This window comes from Canis aureus, chromosome 24 (assembly GCF_053574225.1).
Source record: "Canis aureus isolate CA01 chromosome 24, VMU_Caureus_v.1.0, whole genome shotgun sequence".
Lineage (NCBI taxonomy): Eukaryota > Metazoa > Chordata > Mammalia > Carnivora > Canidae > Canis > Canis aureus.
This window is the reverse complement of record NC_135634.1, coordinates 11320590-11337284: the sequence shown is the minus strand read 5'-3', so window position 1 is coordinate 11337284 and position 16695 is coordinate 11320590. Positions and strand designations below refer to the sequence as shown.

The 16695-nt window shown below is 51.4% G+C and overlaps 2 protein-coding genes across 16 annotated transcripts in view; one reads left to right on the top strand and one right to left on the bottom strand.

Moving 5' to 3' along the window:
* MTUS2 (microtubule associated scaffold protein 2) overlaps positions 1-3380 on the top strand; it is a 593760-nt gene extending 590380 nt beyond the window's left edge. For all 9 annotated transcript variants that reach the window (XM_077868253.1, XM_077868251.1, XM_077868248.1 and 6 more), the window contains one exon: positions 499-3380. In XM_077868253.1, the coding sequence (XP_077724379.1) occupies positions 499-712 (214 nt within the window). In that variant the 3' untranslated portion in view covers positions 713-3380. The remainder of the gene's footprint in view (positions 1-498) is intronic.
* A 3285-nt stretch (positions 3381-6665) lies between these two features.
* Positions 6666-16695, bottom strand: part of SLC7A1 (solute carrier family 7 member 1) — a 139713-nt gene continuing 129683 nt past the window's right edge. For all 7 annotated transcript variants that reach the window (XM_077868242.1, XM_077868238.1, XM_077868241.1 and 4 more), the window contains 5 exons: positions 16089-16191; positions 14311-14528; positions 13878-14044; positions 13274-13382; positions 6666-11669 (listed from right to left, as the gene is read on the bottom strand). In XM_077868242.1, coding sequence (XP_077724368.1) covers positions 11566-11669; positions 13274-13382; positions 13878-14044; positions 14311-14528; positions 16089-16191 — 701 coding nt within the window. In that variant the 3' untranslated portion in view covers positions 6666-11565. The remainder of the gene's footprint in view (positions 11670-13273; positions 13383-13877; positions 14045-14310; positions 14529-16088; positions 16192-16695) is intronic.

The window sequence follows — 16695 nt, the reverse complement described above, 5'->3', positions numbered from 1 at the left end:
CCTGTCCTCAAGGGCTCTCGGTCCAGCAGGCAGGCAGATGCACAGATCAGCATGTGCAGCAGGGGAAGACGCTTGCTCTCACGGGGACCCGAGCCAGGGCCAGGGAGGCCAGGAGGCGTCCTGGGGCTGACGGCACTGTCCCTGTGCTGTCCTTATGGTTGATGGCCACTATCTCTGAGCCTCCTGTGCGGCACACGCACACTAGCTCCCCACTTCCCTCCTTTCCTCTTTTGCCTTCAGCATTTGCTCTGTCCGGGGGACAGCTAGGGCCTCCCCTGATGGGGCAGAGGGACTGTGAGGGAACGGATGTGTCCGCGTGAAGCATGGAAATCACACTTCAGCCCATGGGGCTTGGTCTCTGTGGTCCCGTTGGTCCCCGTGCTCCCGCAGGCGGCTGCAGCCTCCTCCCTTGCCCCGACCCCCCTGGCCCAGTGAATCTCAAGTTCATTGCCTTCCAGCAGAATCGCTGCTTGATTGTTTCCTGTTCTCCCCATGCAGACAACTGTCGGAGGAAAATGCCAATCTGCAGGAATATGTGGAGAAAGAAACCCAGGAGAAGAAGAGATTGAGCCGAACCAACGAAGAGCTGCTTTGGAAGCTCCAAACTGGGGACCCAACCAGCCCGGTTAAACTCTCGCCCACGTCCCCCGTCTACCGTGGCTCCTCCTCGGGGCCCTCCTCGCCCGCCAGAGTCAGCGCGACGCCCAGATGACCCACCCAGCGCTTCCACCCGGACGGACGGACGGACGGAGTCTTGACCGGGCTGGCCCTGCGCGCATGCTCAGTAGCTGCATAGCTGCATCCTAAGCAAAGTCCTCTTCTGATCCTCATATAAGACTGTCCTGGTGTTGGCACTTAGGAAAGTGTAAACGGTAGTGTCTGATGTGCAAACGTTTGACCGTAGTTAGAGCCAAAAGAAAGGAAGAAACTCCAGTTGTTCTTGAGCAATGAACTTTCACTGCAGAATTTCAGGTTCGTTACAAATAGCTCAGTTTTGAATATACATTGAATAATCCTTGTGTACTGCACCGATATGTGTGTATATTTAGATATACGTATATACACATGCAGCGGTTCTGAATTGCATTTTTTATAACATGAAGTGCTGACATATTTTGGTGAAGGTCAGCAGTTTTCTAACTTGTGCCTAAGAATTATTGGGATATGAAAATGCATTTCTATCTAGCTTCCCAGGAATATTTCTATCCAAAATAGAAAAAGGAAAAAAAAAAAAAGATAGAGAAGAAGCGCCTTTCAACCTACCACCAAGTGGTACTCTAACACAAACACCAGCGATTTGTGAACAGTAACTGCCTTTGGAACAGTCAGCTTCTTAGTCAACATGATGTGAGGTCACTATTATTCCATTCGCAAGTTTTACTTATTAATACTCCTGTCGTGAGTGCCTAAGGGATAGCAGTGGGAAATCCTGAGGGGTTTAGCGGTTTGCAGATGCTTCTCACGACAATGAATCATCTACAGTCTTGTAAACACAAGATTTGCTTTTTTCCTAAGTGACATCTTAGAATCCATCATTAAGCTACTACACCCTTGGGAAAATATGGAAGAACATAACCTTCTGGAGTGAGGGTGAGGATGACCTTGGAGCTGGCCAAGACCATCCGCGCTCTGTACTCCAGAAGGAAAACTGCTGGTAGGATCTGTATCTTGATTGAGCACAGAGTAGGAAGGCATCCTCTGGCATCCCATGTGGTGTGCTCCAATGTGATTCTATAAATTCTATAAATCAAAATATGACCCTCAGGCCCCCACTTCATAGACAACCATCCCCCCTCATCAGTTTGGTCCTATAACTCAACCCCATAACTGTACATTGAGATGGCTCAGGGGTTCTTGCAGGGGCTTCCAGAAAACTGACCCTTCCATCCGGGGGATCACTTTGCAGCTGTGCTCAATCATCACATGACCTCCCACAAAGCCAGGTGTATTTTCTGCCCCATGACCAAGCAGTACCACAGCTGACAGTGGTCCCTTCTCAGGCCCAGGAGGTTCTTCCAAACAGAGGAGCCCAATGAAACGGTCAGCCAGCAGTCCCTGGCCCCTGGACTGGCATTTGTCTCGGAAATAGTAGAGTTAGAATGTGAAAGCTCTCCCTATAGTGCTGTGGAAGAGTAGGAGCATGACACACAAAGAAAGACACAGTTTTTTAACAGTTGACATGATAATGATGGTGACGATAATGATGCCTTTGTTTCCTGTTTGTGACAAAGACCCTGCACCTTTTCCTGATGGCCTCTCGTGATAGTCCTGAGTCCAGGGCTGCCTCTGAGCATGCCCCAGGCGAGCAGACTCATGCAGGGATGCTCCTTGTGCCAGGAGCCATGGAACCAGGAAGAAACGACCCACGGGAGGGGCCACCTTGCCCGCGGCCCTGCCTGCTGGGCACCTGTGCAGCCAGTCTGAAGACAGGCCTGGTCTGCATTTTTGGCATGAGTCAAGCTTGGGCTTGCTGGCCTCAGGTACATCTCATTTCTAGCAAACCTCCCAGGGTCTTTGCCCATCCTCGGGACATACACGATAGATACTCATTGAAGAGACATGTCTTTTTTCCTTTAGTGGCTCTGCATGATGTTGTGATATTGAGTTGGGCGTTCCATTAGAGTAGATCGTGCCACGTTGACTAAATACACAAGTATTTATTCTATTAGCAGGCACCACCTGCCAACAGTCATTTGGCAGTAGCTCGGCTCTGCCCCTTAGGAACTGCTTCCATAAGGACACCTGCTAAATGCAGTTACACAGCAATACAGATTTCAGTGTTAACGTTAGAACGTGCTACAGTGTGTTAGCCTATTGCAGTCAAAGTCGTAGTGATGTTAGAACTAAGTAACCCCTCACTAGGTGGACTAAAGCTTTGCCCTAACCAGCCCTGCCCTTGGGTACTTGAGCTAATTCCCACATTGCCCTGGCTTCATCCCTTCATCATCATGGGTTGCTCCTATCCTGAAACATGAGGGCTGGCAGCCGCTGAGCCCCCTCTTCACCACCCTACCCACCCCCCCCACACACACACCATTAGAACTGGGACCTCTTGACATGGAAGTCTCCCTCCATCCACCCCTCGGGCTGGAGTGGTTTCCACATCCAGATGCTGCAGCCTCCCCACCTGCCTCAGACCCACCAAACCTCACCAGCCTCTTCCTGGTGTTTGAGACCTGACTGTGCCCTGCACCCACCCTTGCCTGCCCAGCACAAGCTGAATGAGGTTGTGAGTGGGGCGGGTTTCAGGGGAGGGGAGGGGGCTGACGGGCTGGCACACATGGTGATTATTTGAATGGGGTCACACATTATTTATCTGGCCCCTACAGTTTCTGTGTTACATATTTGTGTTTGAAGCATATTAAAATTAACTTGAGGGACTTGCTGTGATATGCACTTGATGTAACTGTCAGCCTGGCCCTCCCAGGCTTCAGGAAATCCCCTGCTGGGGATCCAAGGCAGGGAAGCAGGGAGGTGTTTTGCAGGCTGCGTTCCCTTTCTGCAGGTACCAGTGTCAGCTGATTGTCACTCACCAAGACCCACTCTCCCCAGACCCAGCAGGTCCAGGGGTCCCGCAGCTGTCTTCCAGCCCAGATCCCAGCAGCTCTGCCCTGAACCTCAGAGAGCATCAAGGCTCCACTCTGCTAGGCCATCTTCCGGAGGCTGGGCGGGCTAGACTCAGTTCCAAAGGACACGACACATGGACTACAGTCCTTTCCCCATCGATTTCACATTCAGGCCTAAACAGGTGTATGTTTCTACTGCAAAGAGAGCTTGGTGTGCCCTAAATCCCATCAGGATCATCACAGACAATGCCCACAGTCGAAGCAGGTCCTTATCATGAGCTTTTTCCTCCAACGGGGCAGGGGGAATGGGGTACAGGGAACACAGGACCCTGGAAAGCTCTGTAGGCCTCCCTAGAATACCCCAAAGTGCAGCCAGGACACTCACTTCTACCTGAAAGCACTTGCCCCCATCTCACCCGCCTCAGGTTGTCCAGCCTGACACTGCAATGTCCACATGGGCCTGCCCCTTCTTCGGGTTACAAGGGAGACCCAGTGTGGCCAGCTTTCCATGCTGGTTTCGCAGGGCATATAGGAGTGGAAACAACTTGAGACTTAGGCAAGCCTGCCCCACAAACAGTAGCTGAACAAAGAGACTTTTGTGGATGACAAATCACTTCGAGTCACCTCAGGACCTGAGAGGAACACTACAGATCCCCTCTGAATCACCCACACCTCCAGATTGTTGACAATGACTATGTGTTTACTAAATGATTTCCTTGTCAACCTGTCCCAACCTATTAGTGTCGTTTGGGGTGTCTTGTGCCCTCCACTTGTATAATAACCACTTTCCATTGTCCTTCCCCCTACACATGAGGTAAACAAGGTACAGGTCAGCACCTCCACTTAACCCAAGAGCAGACTGGTGACTCGCCCCTTGGCATGTGCAGGAAAAGGGGTTAAGCGCTGGCTTCCTCCTGTCTGCAGAGAACTGCGTCCCCTCCCACAGGGTAACTTGCAGCAGACCGAGATCTTTGGTGGAGACTCTGTCACCTCCAGTGTGCCCAGGACCCTGGTACAGCCCGCCACCCCCGCATGGGAGAGGTGGATCATCTCATCAAGAAGGGAGCGATGGAGGAGTTAAGCTCAGGTAGAAACAAAGCTGAAACCACCCGCCTGCTATTGGAGCTGAATGCTCTTCTCGTGGCTGATGCGGCACATGCAGCATCGCTGTCCTGCACGCTGTCACAGCTTCCGTGATCAAGAGTCAGGGTCCTGCGCCCTGGAGAGTTTGGGCCCAATACTTAAAAAAAAAAAAAAAAAAAAAAAAAAAAACCCACGGAAGGCTGGTATGCTGTATGCTGTCCTGGTTGTTAAAGGGAGTTCATTCACTTAAATTTGCTAAATCTCTTTAAAAAAAAAAAAAAAAAAAAAACCAGGTTGCTTCTCTTAAACGTCTGGAAACAAAAACAGGACACTTGGGGTTTCTGAGCACCAAGTATAATTCTCCCCTGTCGGCGTGGAGGGAAGAGGCGCTCAGGAGGTGCAGGCCTGTTCGCCGCCCTCACCCCGCCGAGTTTCGCCAGGGCCGCCAGCCAGCGGGGGTGGGGCGGTGTGCAGCTCTCAGCTGGGCCCCCTGGTGCACGTGACCTGGGCACAGGCCGGGCACCCACTCCTGGCCCCCCGAGCAAGCTGTTCTGGCACTGCTGCTGCCTGCAGAGCGGTTTCTCGCTTTAACCGCGCCCAAACTGATGTGGCAGGGCTGTTCCCGTCCCCGCCGCGCCACCACCGGCCTCGAGGCGCAGAGGAGCATCCACGGGAGGGGCCGGCCCGCAGGACGTCTCGCTTCCCGACTCGGGATCGGGCGGAGACCAAGTTGGCCCAAGAGCGGCCTCAGGAGCAACAGCGGCGCCTGTTGGCGTCACGTTCTATTCAGTAGCCGCATTCCCGGCCCGCTGGGCAGCCAGAGTTTGGGGAGACCAAAGGATTCCCTCTGGAAGGGGGGCGGACAGGGCCATCCTCCGGCCGGGCTGGAGTGGGCAGGCCGCAGGCGCGGAGGGGCCCCGGAGGGTCCTCGGGGCTGCCGGCGCCGCTGTGTGAAACCCCCAGAAGGGTTTCGGGACCAAGCCGGGGGAAAGCTTGCTCCCGCGGCTCCATCGCGCCCCCGCGCTCCGGGCTCGGCTCCGAGGAGCGGCTGACACGGGGCCGCGGGGCTCTGCCGGCCGCTGGGCGGCGCTGCGGCGCCGTGGGACCGGGGCTCCGCCGCGGCTCCCGGGGGTGGGGCTCTAAGCGCGCCGCGCCCCAGCCCGCCGCCACCTGCCCTCCTGCCGCGCCCCCGCCCCCGCCGGCTGTCAGCAGAACCTCTACGGGAGAGCTCGCTCTGGGGAGGGGGGCCTGGGGGCGACGGAGAGGCCTCCTGCCCGGCTGCGGCCCGGCCGCACCGCACACGGTCCGCGCTCTGCGGCCTGGGGCGCCGCGGGCGCAGACACGAGACCCGGCTGGGGAGGACTTGCTGACGGATTCTGCTGTTGCAAACTCGGGGTGAAGCCGGCCGCAGCGTGTCCCCCCACCCCGAGAACACGCTAAGGTTAGACCCTGTCGGGGTGGGGGGGCGGTGGCAACACCCTTCCCAATGCGATCACCAAATCACAGCAGGGTAGTGGCCGAGAGTTGAGGCCACTGGACTGAATCTGCCTCCTGTGCAAGAGGACGCTCCCCTCCTCAAGCGGGGTGTGGGGTGGGGTGAGCAGCTTCAGTCCTTCCCCAGCCCCATCCTGACAATCGGTGCCTGTGGAGGAAGTGCGGGGCTGAGGTGTGCGTGGCACGAGGGATGAGCAGCCTGAGTCCTTGGCTGGCTGCGACTTTGGTGGGAAGACGTCCGGGCTCTAACCCAAGCCAAGTCTGGAAAAAAGAGGTCCTCGGAGATAGCATGAGAGGATCCTAAATGAGGGCTGGGGGACTCCCCGGTTGAGATGCTAGTCCTTGGAATGAGGATTTGCACCTAGTGGCCAAGGGAAAATGAGGCACTGCAACATCTGGCTGTGGGGAAACAGGAAGAAACTAAAGAAGCAAAGGGCAGGATGTGGAAGTCTCTGTGGGGGCAATGACAAGCTTGAGGACCCTGGCCGAGAGCTGCTACAATTCTTGAGATCACACTGTACATGCTGAAGCCATATACAGAATTTATTAGAGTTTGCGGAAGCATGAGATAATGTACCACAAAATAATTTGATTTTACAACATATAGTAGGGAGTTGTCAACATACTGTATTGTCAGCAAGAATGGGATACAGAGCAGAGTTTCACATTTTTTAAAAGGCGATGGACATCTATGCTTGTCCTTAAAATAAAAAATAGGAGGGGCCAGCAGAGATAGCCTGGTTTGCAGTGGGTGTCAAAATCTAAATCTAGTATCACAATTATAAGAAACTATAAGAAAACTATTAGAAAAATAGAACATCAAACGAGCAAAAAAATATTGTACAATTTTACATAATAAACACAATTCTCTTATTAATGGCTCCATGATCAGTAGAAGGAAAAGTTTACTGGAGAAACCACAGCTTTTCAGGTTTGATAATAAACCAGCCCTCATTGCCGTCATCACCTTCTGTGCTTCTTAGACCCATCGACACTGAAAGGCACAACTTAAGCAGGAAACTCACTTTAAATATATATTACAACTTTTCAAGTGGGAAAATAAGTCCCAACCTTAAAAAAGTCTGTCCTCGAGAAACACAAAATCATATACCTTGTTAATTACTTAACAAAGTCAAGTGCATCTTCCTAGCCCTGCTTCCTGACCCTGCTGGACACGCTCATACCCTGAGATTGGTCAATTGGTTGGACTTCACAGCCGAGATCTTTAGCTCACGTGGGTTTTTCAGCCGGCGGTTCAGCACGCTTACAGGGTCATCCAGGAGGGTTCCTTGAAACCTGTGCCCGGAGACCTTTGGCCAGTCCCTGTCCCTCTTGAAAGAGCACTGCCACTCAGTGAAGCAACGGGCACAAAAAGACTCTATCAAAGTCAGTTAACATTTTTTCTTTTTTGCCTTAAAAACCCATTAAGAATCGTGATGAAATGTAGCTTCTTGCACACTGGATCGATAAAGCATTTCATTACAAAAAAAAAAAGGGGTCCACAAAATGTGTATCTCACTCTCCCTAAGGAGCCTTACATACAATACTCTCATTATGATGTCAAATGTATACCTTAAATTATACATAACAGTCATACGTAACACATTTAGCTCCATCTGCTGGCAACTCTGTAACAGTCCCACACAGAAGCACACAAGTGTCCCACACCTGTGCCCAGCAGACACACCTCTCCATCCGTGCTAGAGCACGTCGGTAATGGGGCCTGGCACCAACATCCCCTACTCCCGTCTTCATGGTGATGACTCCTGGGCGCCAGCAGAACAATCAGCTTTTATGAGATGTGTGGAAGTGGGACATGCAAATCAGAGGAGCTGGGTCCTGGCACAGAGCGAGCCAGCAGGTATTCCATTTGGCAAGGCCCCTCAAATGCCCGTAAGCCTGCCTACGCTCTGGCCGGGGCCTTTACAAGGCATGTCCACACTCACCCAAGGAACTCAGCCTCTGACCCTGTGCTCATAGCTGCAAGTGTGGTGTTAAGCCAGAGGCCATCCTGTGCGGACTACAGAACTCCGTTCAGAACACCTGCTCAGTTGTGGGAAGAGAGCGTACGGCCCAGTTGGCACCTGCTGCCATGCGTGAAGCCCAACAAACAAGGGCCAGGTGCCTCATCCAGGTATGGGCACAGGCTGCACCAAAGGTGCAGAAGGGGGCGCGCCAGAGCCGCAGGAACCCAGGTTGGGTGAAGCCCCCAGAACGCTGCAGTCACCTGAGGACACAGGAGAGGCAGGACGCCTGTGATACCCCAAGCCCAGTATCAGCACGTGGGGCCAGGAGGCTGATCTCTTGACAGAAATGACGCAGTGGAACAAAACCACAAGTAGGGGAGCTGCGGGGGGGAGGGTTCTGACAATATCGATTTAGCAGTCTTTCCAAAACACCCTAGGAAAGATGGCACTACCCACATCTCCCTATTGGTTTGGAAAAACAAATAAGGCCCAAAGTTAGGCTGAAAGGAGGTGAGCTGAGGGGTGTGCAGAGGCCCACTATCCCCCCGAAGGCCCCCTCCTAGAAGCAGGCTCAGCCTCACTGGCCCACGGGGTCTGACTGCTTCCCTGGAGACCCCCTCACACCCTTCACTCTTCAGCAGAGCTCCTGGGGCTCCACAGTTCAGTTGAGTCTTTGTGAGTCTTCAAGGGGTCACAAAAACATGCAGAGTGGGGACACTGCAGGAGGCGGGGAGGGGTGCTTACTTGACACAAATGGGTCTTTTCCAATGTGGGTATTTGGGGCTGGACCACAGATAAAACAGACACATTTCCAAAGGGTGTGTGTGTCTCTAGAAGTGTGGAATTTCTGATGATGTAGGAAAATACTGGCCAAGCCATGAAACAGAGAATCATATTCTTGCTTGAGGGCTACGGATGCCAACTGTTGGGTGCTTCTGGTGGTTATTTCTTGCCTGCACACATGCGTGTATGTGCCTGTGTGTGTGTATGTGAGTTTATTTGGGGGGAAGGAATAAAGAATGGGATAAGAAAAAGCTTATCAACCGTGGGGAGACTTGCTCCAGACACCACTCTTTACATCACCGCCCTCACACACAGAGAACTTTTCCCTGGCAACTGCACAAAAGCTTCTCACTAAAAGCACAGTGACCATGAGAACTATTTCTCTGTGGCACCTTCAGGTGTCTTTTTCCAAATGGGCGGCTCCTGCCCATAATGGGGGCAGTGGCAGGGCAGGGGCTTCTCACTACTAAGCTGGCGAGCCTACTGGAGGCACTTCCCACTTTGGGGTAAGGGGGGAATCCTGATGCACCAGGAGCTTCTCATTCTGTGGGATGTTATCAAGAAAACATACCTTGTCAGTTGGTATAAAGATACATGTTGCCAGCTGAAATGTCAACTGTATGCACAGTCTATTGTGTGCTGTCTTGCACAGAAATTTCAGCCAGAAAAAAGGAATTAAAGTAAAAAAGAAAAAAATTCTCTCCTGCACTTTTTCTCAAATACTCTCTTACCCTCAAGTTCTTTTTGCCTATGTGGAAAAATAACAGACTAATCAAGCAAACAAATAGCTAACAAACCCTAAGACAGCAGACAACCAAAACCCCAACAAAATAAGTTAATATTTATCAAAATATTGTACAGCACCAATCTACATAAATTTAAATACCTTTCTTTGGAAACCCGCACTTGGGGCTCTTATGCGCTTCCCTCTGTAACATTCACAAATGACAGAATAAAGCTTCCAGCAAACAAGGTGTTCAGGGCCTTGGCCACCCGCCCACCGGCCCTCCACCCACCACTGCCATTTGGCCATTTCACAAATTCTTGCAATTCTCTCCAGACTTACTGAGGGAGATCAGATAAGTGCCATCAACTTACCAGGCTTCTTTCTACCAGATTTGTGTCAAAGACCAGGGAAGAAATGGGAGTCTGAGCTTCAAAAGCAGCATTTGCATTTTCTGGGGTGTCCACAGGCCTTCCCCCACCCTCACCTCCCATCAGCATGGGGCCCTTCTGTCTCTGGAGCCGCAGTCTAATTGGAAGGAAGACTCTGTCAGCATTCTTGCTTTCTCGGGCCCCATCCTCAAAGTTGTGTGTGAGCCACAGAGTACGCCAGCATATGGGAGGGAGCACACTGTGTACAGGGCCCCAAGCTAGCTCCTCGACTTACAAAAGCAGGAGGTCCGGGGCAGGGTGATGAACCCAGATACAAACCCCAACATTTGGACAACAGATAACGGCAGGGACAGCAACACGACCCCAAATTCTCGTGTGCAGACCCCATGCTCAGAGCAACACACTGAGCAATACTTGGCCATTTTTCAAGTTAACACTAAGTGCCAGTTGAACTTGGAGTGATTCACAGACGCTAACAGGAGGACTCAGTGTGATGATACGTGAGAGGGGGGCCACACAGATGATGTCAGGGCCGGCCACCATCACCTCAGAATGAGTGGATACCTGCCTCCAGAACCTCATAAGACTCAAGAAACTGACCTGCAAGCATCAGAGGGCAGGATTTAGTGATTGGCAAAGACCCACAGAAAACAGTGCTCTAAGCTCTGCTAATCTAAGGCCAGTCCCACATGCACACAGGGCCACATTCCAGTGACTCGGAACCCCGGGGTGTGGGTGAGAGATCCCAGAAGCGGCAAGTGGAGGGAGTATGGCTGAAGGACATCCCCTGGCGCCCAGGGCCCTCGGCCCTCCTGCCCTGTTCCCACAGCAGTGCCCCCTTCTTCCTCACCTTCCCCTAGTACTAAGCATCCCCAGTCCTGTCAGAGAGTCAGAGCAACGCCCCTGCCTGGGAGCAGGCGTAGGGGAGGGCTTACAGTCCTAATGACTTCTGGAAGCGATTTGGAGAACAGGAGTGGGAGAAGGAAACCAGTCTTACTCTTCCTTTTTAAAGTATACTGCTGTCCTTTGGCTCTGGGGAACTGCTGGGGACAGACTGTTCTAGAGTACTTGTCTTGCATCTACGGTTGGCCTCTGGGGCTGAGTGGGGAGATGGCTACTGAAAGTCTGGAGTTTGGATGTTTTTAATACCAGAATGGTCCCTGGGGAGGGAGGCCTGGCTTTTCAAAGTAACAAGAGAAGGTGACCTCCATTCTGCCTGAGGACACAGCAGCACAGGCACGGAGCTGGTGAGGACGGGAGCCGCTTGCTTTGTTCAGAGGGATGTCAGGAGCCACAGTGGCCAGCTGCAGCCAAGTGGCCCCCACCAGGGAGCTGTCAGAGGTGACTGGGATGTGGTGCACCTGACGTGGAGCAAGTCTAGGCAGGACACACGGGTTGTGGGCCGAGGCTGCATTTCAAGTAGCTGCACCTTCTGCTGCATTGGGGCTCTGTAGATGTGGGTGGGTCCTGATGCACTGGTGGGGGGAGCGAGGTGCTCCCAGGACCTCTGCGGGCATCCCTCGGGCTGCTGCCACCCCTGGGAGTAGGGCTGCGTGTCACTTGCAATGGTCCAAATTGCCATCAGGAGTCCTTGCTTGGTCAGTGGCCAGGGACGCCTCCTCGCTGTGCCACAAACCATAGCCAAAGTAGATGATGAAGCCTGTAGGCCAAGAGCAGAGACCGGGTGTGAACAGAGCAGGCTGAGAAGCCCTGGGTCCGTCATGTGGCCCCACAGGAAAGCCTCTCCCTGCTGCCCGTCCCAGGCCTGAACCCAGAGAAAGCACCCCTCATGGCCCAACCTTGTGTCTGGAGAAACGAAAGGGCTCTTGGACTATGATCGACAAAAGTCACTATCTCACCTCCATATGCAGGAAAGGCACACTGCCTTCTGGAAAGCCTCACGCTGGGGCAGTTCTGGAGCGGGGAGAGGCTAGGCCGGGTACCAGAGAGGGGCACTGGTCTTGCAGCTTCATCTACTGCCCACCTGGTTGGGGCTGTGTGGTCACTGGTGGGGACGGGACGGGACAGACACTCCAGCAATTGGACTAGGCCCTGCCAGGGTGGGATTCCCAGGGGACACCAGGGCTCCCCAGGCTATTCGAGTGGCTTCCATAGTCCTGACTGTCTGTTTTCTCTACCTATGTGACTGTCAGATGGGAGGAGGCATTCAAGTGGCCCACAAATGTGTGTAACACAAGGGTTCAATCCATTCCAGTGTTGGAGACACTGAAGGTCTGCGGTGGAGCAGAGATCTGAGCTTTAGACACCCACCCAAGGAGTATAGCCCATGTGGCCCTGAGGCCACCCTTGTGCCAGAGACACAAGGAGAGCAGGCCTTACAGCCTTTAAAAGAAGGGTTCAGCCATTGAAAGCCCTGGAAATAATCTAATGGCTTGGAGCCCAGGAGCTCATGTCCAGGATGCCTAGAAGCAGGTGTCCTCCAGCCCTGCCAGGAAATGAGCACCTTACCCCAGTCTGGAGGAATGCGTGCCAATCACACACCATCACACACTGAGCCAACCCTCTCACAGAACGGCTCTGCAGGGGGTGTCTGTCTAAGCAGCTTCAGGCCACACTTTGCAGACAATGTGGGGCGGGCAGAGAAGGATTTTGAGGCAGCAGCTATCTGCCCCCAAGCGTGGTGACCCAGGGCTGAGGGTTTTGGCAGAAACACAGTCCTGGGGTTACTGCTCTTGTCAGTGATAGTGAGAGGTGAGGGCAAGGCCTGCTCCTGTTTCCTGCATTCAGGAAGGAGCCTGGGTTCATTTCCTGCAGTCCCAGGTGTTGAATACCCAGCGAGGGGATGGGCCACCATCAGCCTACAACAGGTGACCTCCAAGCATCCTGCAGGCCCTGGCAGCACCCTCAGCCCACATGGGCCAGCGGGCAGATGCAGGCTGGGCTGAGGGAGGCACGGTCTAGACCTTCCCGTGTGTGGGAAGATGGACTGGTGCTTCGTCAACAGCAGACTCCTAGCCTCACTCTTGTTACCTTCAACTCTTGCCCAATGACATAACTAGCTCAGGCAAGAGCTACTAAAATGAAAAGTATCTAAAAGAGAAGGTAGGACCCGCAACCTACTAGGAGCTCCTTATTGAGAAAGAAACCGCTGACTACATGTGTTTTCATTTTGTTTTGAAATCTGAAACCAGAGAGGCATCCGGCCAAACTGCAGGAAAGAAAAATAAGCAGCACAGCACAGGCTCCGGGGACTGGGGGTGGAGTGAGAGAAGTCATCACAGTAAAACCTGTGATCTCACATACCTATCAGCATCCACACTGCAAACCGGACCCACGTGCCTTTGTCCAGCTGCATCATGAGATAGACGTTCACAAAGATACTTAGGACGGGAAGTAGAGGCAAGAAGGGCACCTGCAAAGACAGTGGGTGGCAGTGTCAAGTCTGCAGGGAGTGGAGTGCAGGGGGATGGCACTTTTTTGAGTCATTTAGCAAAGCAACCTAGGAGAAGATCCCACCCCTGAAATTCAGATGCACTGAGCTATTTATATGGGGAGGATGAAGCGAGTGCACCCCAATCCACATATATACACACAGCCAGACCCCCAACAACAGGCAAATCCTAATAGGTGAGAGTTTGGTTCTAAGCTACTAAGCGTCAAAGTGAGCTCTATTCTCATTTTCCTCCCTTGCTATTTGCCTGTTAAAGAAGGGACTAGAAGAGGGACTTCCACTTTATCTCCAACACTGAACTGCTGTATTATTGGCGTAATCTAAAGTGCAAATGCCCAAGTCACCTCCAAGGCTTGGCAGTGCGATGTGACCCCCATGTGGGGTGCAGGAGTGCCAGGATCTGTGGCACCTACCACAGGAACCTACCAGGAGGTCCCTGCAGGCAGAGCTGCTCACCTTAAACGAAAGCTTGGTCTTGCTCTCAGGCTGCCTCCAGATGATGACTGTGACCAGGAAGCAGAGAAGTGCAGATATGGTAAGCACAAAGATTGCCCACAACTCCCCTTTTATCAGAGCCTCCTTTCCAAGCACAGCCAAAATGCAGAAGGTGATGATAAGAATTGCTAAGAAGGAGAGAGAGAGAGAGGTGCAATTCAATCTTATTTCAAATCCCCACAGATATCCTCAGTCTCCCCAAAACCAATGGAGAGGGAGGCTCTGTTTCTGCAACCATCAACAACCATGAGGCAGAGTAAGTGACATCACAGTCCAGTAGCAAGACAGACGCTTATTCCTTCCAGACTTGCCTCCACCACCATTGACAAGAAACCCTGAAATGCTAACATCTAGCAGGACCCCAAACACCTAAAAGGGAAGGGCGGGCTCTTACCTATGAGGCTGGTTGAAATGTTCACAATCAGCCCGGAGAATTTGGAAGGCTCCATATTTTTGGGTGAGAGTATGGTTTTCAAAGAAAACCGTTCTGCTTCTGGTAAAAAGCCTGTCTGGGAATCACTGGTGCTCACCAATTCATTCTGGTCCACTTGATCGAGCTCATCGGTAGTTCTAGCCATCTGGTATACCATGTTAGGTTGCTCTGGCTGATATCTGTAAAGAAATGTATTGTGCAACGATCATAATGTACTTTAATTAGGTAAAGGGACACGACTAACTCAAGTTCTTAGTAAGCTTTCAAAGGTAAGTTGTCCAGGACACCAGGCATAACATGGGAAGAAAATGGTCAGAATGATGCATTCCCTGGCAAAATAGATACAGAGGAGGAGACCTGAATCCTCTCCTTCCTGCTTCTGGGCAACATCCTCCTTGGGGTCTCTGATTTGAGACAACGCCAAGAGGAATGTACGGAGATGGTTTCTCTTGCTTTGAAAAGTAGCACTGGCCTCTGGATGCTTAAGATATTAGGCCACTTCCAACAAAACTATGGCTGAAGGGTGCTAGAAGTACAAACAGAAATAGAAGGCAGTAACATTAGGATCCTGTCTGGTGCAGAGAGCCAGAGAAATGTGTCTGCAGGCGGACAGATTTGAGAAATTATATTTGTGAGACTTAATTGGATCAATTTATTTTAAAACTCCAAAAATGCCTTAGAATAAATAAACTTTATAGAGCTGGCTAAAGGACTGAGCCTGTGGCATGATTTCCAAGACATAAGCTTCCTGCAAGTAAAGCATTCATTTTAAACGAGGTTCCTTATCTTCCCACCCAAAATGAACAGAGCTCAAATCTTTTCTACCAGCTATGAAAAACACAGTGCTTTCTGAATTATTTTGCATATAATCTAAGAGTGAGCATAAAGATATTTAACCTTTTTTTTTTTTTTTTTACTGATTCACTTATGTTAACACCATTTGGTCAATAAGAATTTGAGGGGAACCTCAGAAAAGATTCCAGTGTTGAGCCCTTAGGAATAAGTGGTCAGAAAGCTAGCAAACAAATTTTAGCTTATTGTACACAGCCACTACTGAGCTCAATCCAAGTTTGACATAAATTAGGTGCTAAAGCACATAAGAAATGGAATAAATGACCTTGTTAGTATAAATACTTGCAAAGAAATAGGGAGGCTCTTCCCAGGTGACCACCACTGAGAGTCTCCACGACTCCATATTCTCATGATAAATGCCCCCTTGAGCCTTTCCTGATAGTGAAGAAGCAGAGCCCTGTCCTTCTAGAGCAAAGGAAAACTGGAACCCAGGGGTATGCTTGGGGAGAGAGGTGCTGGGGCAGCTGAGAACACCAGGAAACCAAGGTTCACACAACTTGGATTCACCCAGTTCCCACCAGGACTAGTTCCCAGTCTCCTCCTACCTAAGAACTGGGCCAAACTGAAATCATTCCCTTAAGCCTTCAAAAATTCTGTTCCCTGGCCCAGACCCGACAGTTGGGCTGAGAATCTGTCTCTATCCTCCTGACATCCCACCAGAAAAATGAGGGCACATGACAGTGAGAGGTGAGCCCCCTGACTCTTTTCAGTGATGTTCTCTCTAGCTAGGCACTCAAACCACCAAATCCCACCCTCTCCAGAGCAGTTTCCAAAGGAGTTATCAACAAACTAAAATTTACACTGTATAAGCCATTAACTTGAACTTTTAAAAGGCTAACAGGATACATCTCCATTTCTATCATGGAACCCTGAAGAGCCATACATACCGTAAGACCAGCACACAGGTAGCCACCAGAGAGTAAGCCAGAAGAGTGCCAATCGACATGAGGTCCACCAAGTCTTTCAGGTCAAAGAGAAAGGCCATCACAGCTGGGGAGGAGACAAACATCAGGATCCATGGGTGGCCCTCCACAGACTCTAACAGTCAGAACCACCTCCCACTGATGATCCAGGGCACACAGGGTGCTGCTTTTACTTGCTTCCTCTCCCCAGCCCTTTCCATGGAAACACACTGTGACATTGCTTAAAGGGAAGAAAAGCTCAGGATAAAATCACATGCACAGTGCTCAGCAGACAGTAATAATGATTAACATTTATATAGAGAGCACTTTCATCATCATGACCTTTACTGATCCTCATGGCAACTTTGCAAGCTACCGCTACACTACAGATGGAGAAACTAAAGTCAGACATGTTGGAAGGCTTATCTAAAGTCACACAGCTAGGAAGTGGAAAAGTCAGGATCTCAATTAGGTTCTTGTGGCTCTGAGTGCAATGTCTTTCTCTATATCATGCAAACTCACAGACAGTTATGTGTATCTATCCATCTACCCTCACACCAGTCACCCATCATCCATCCATCCATCCAGCAAT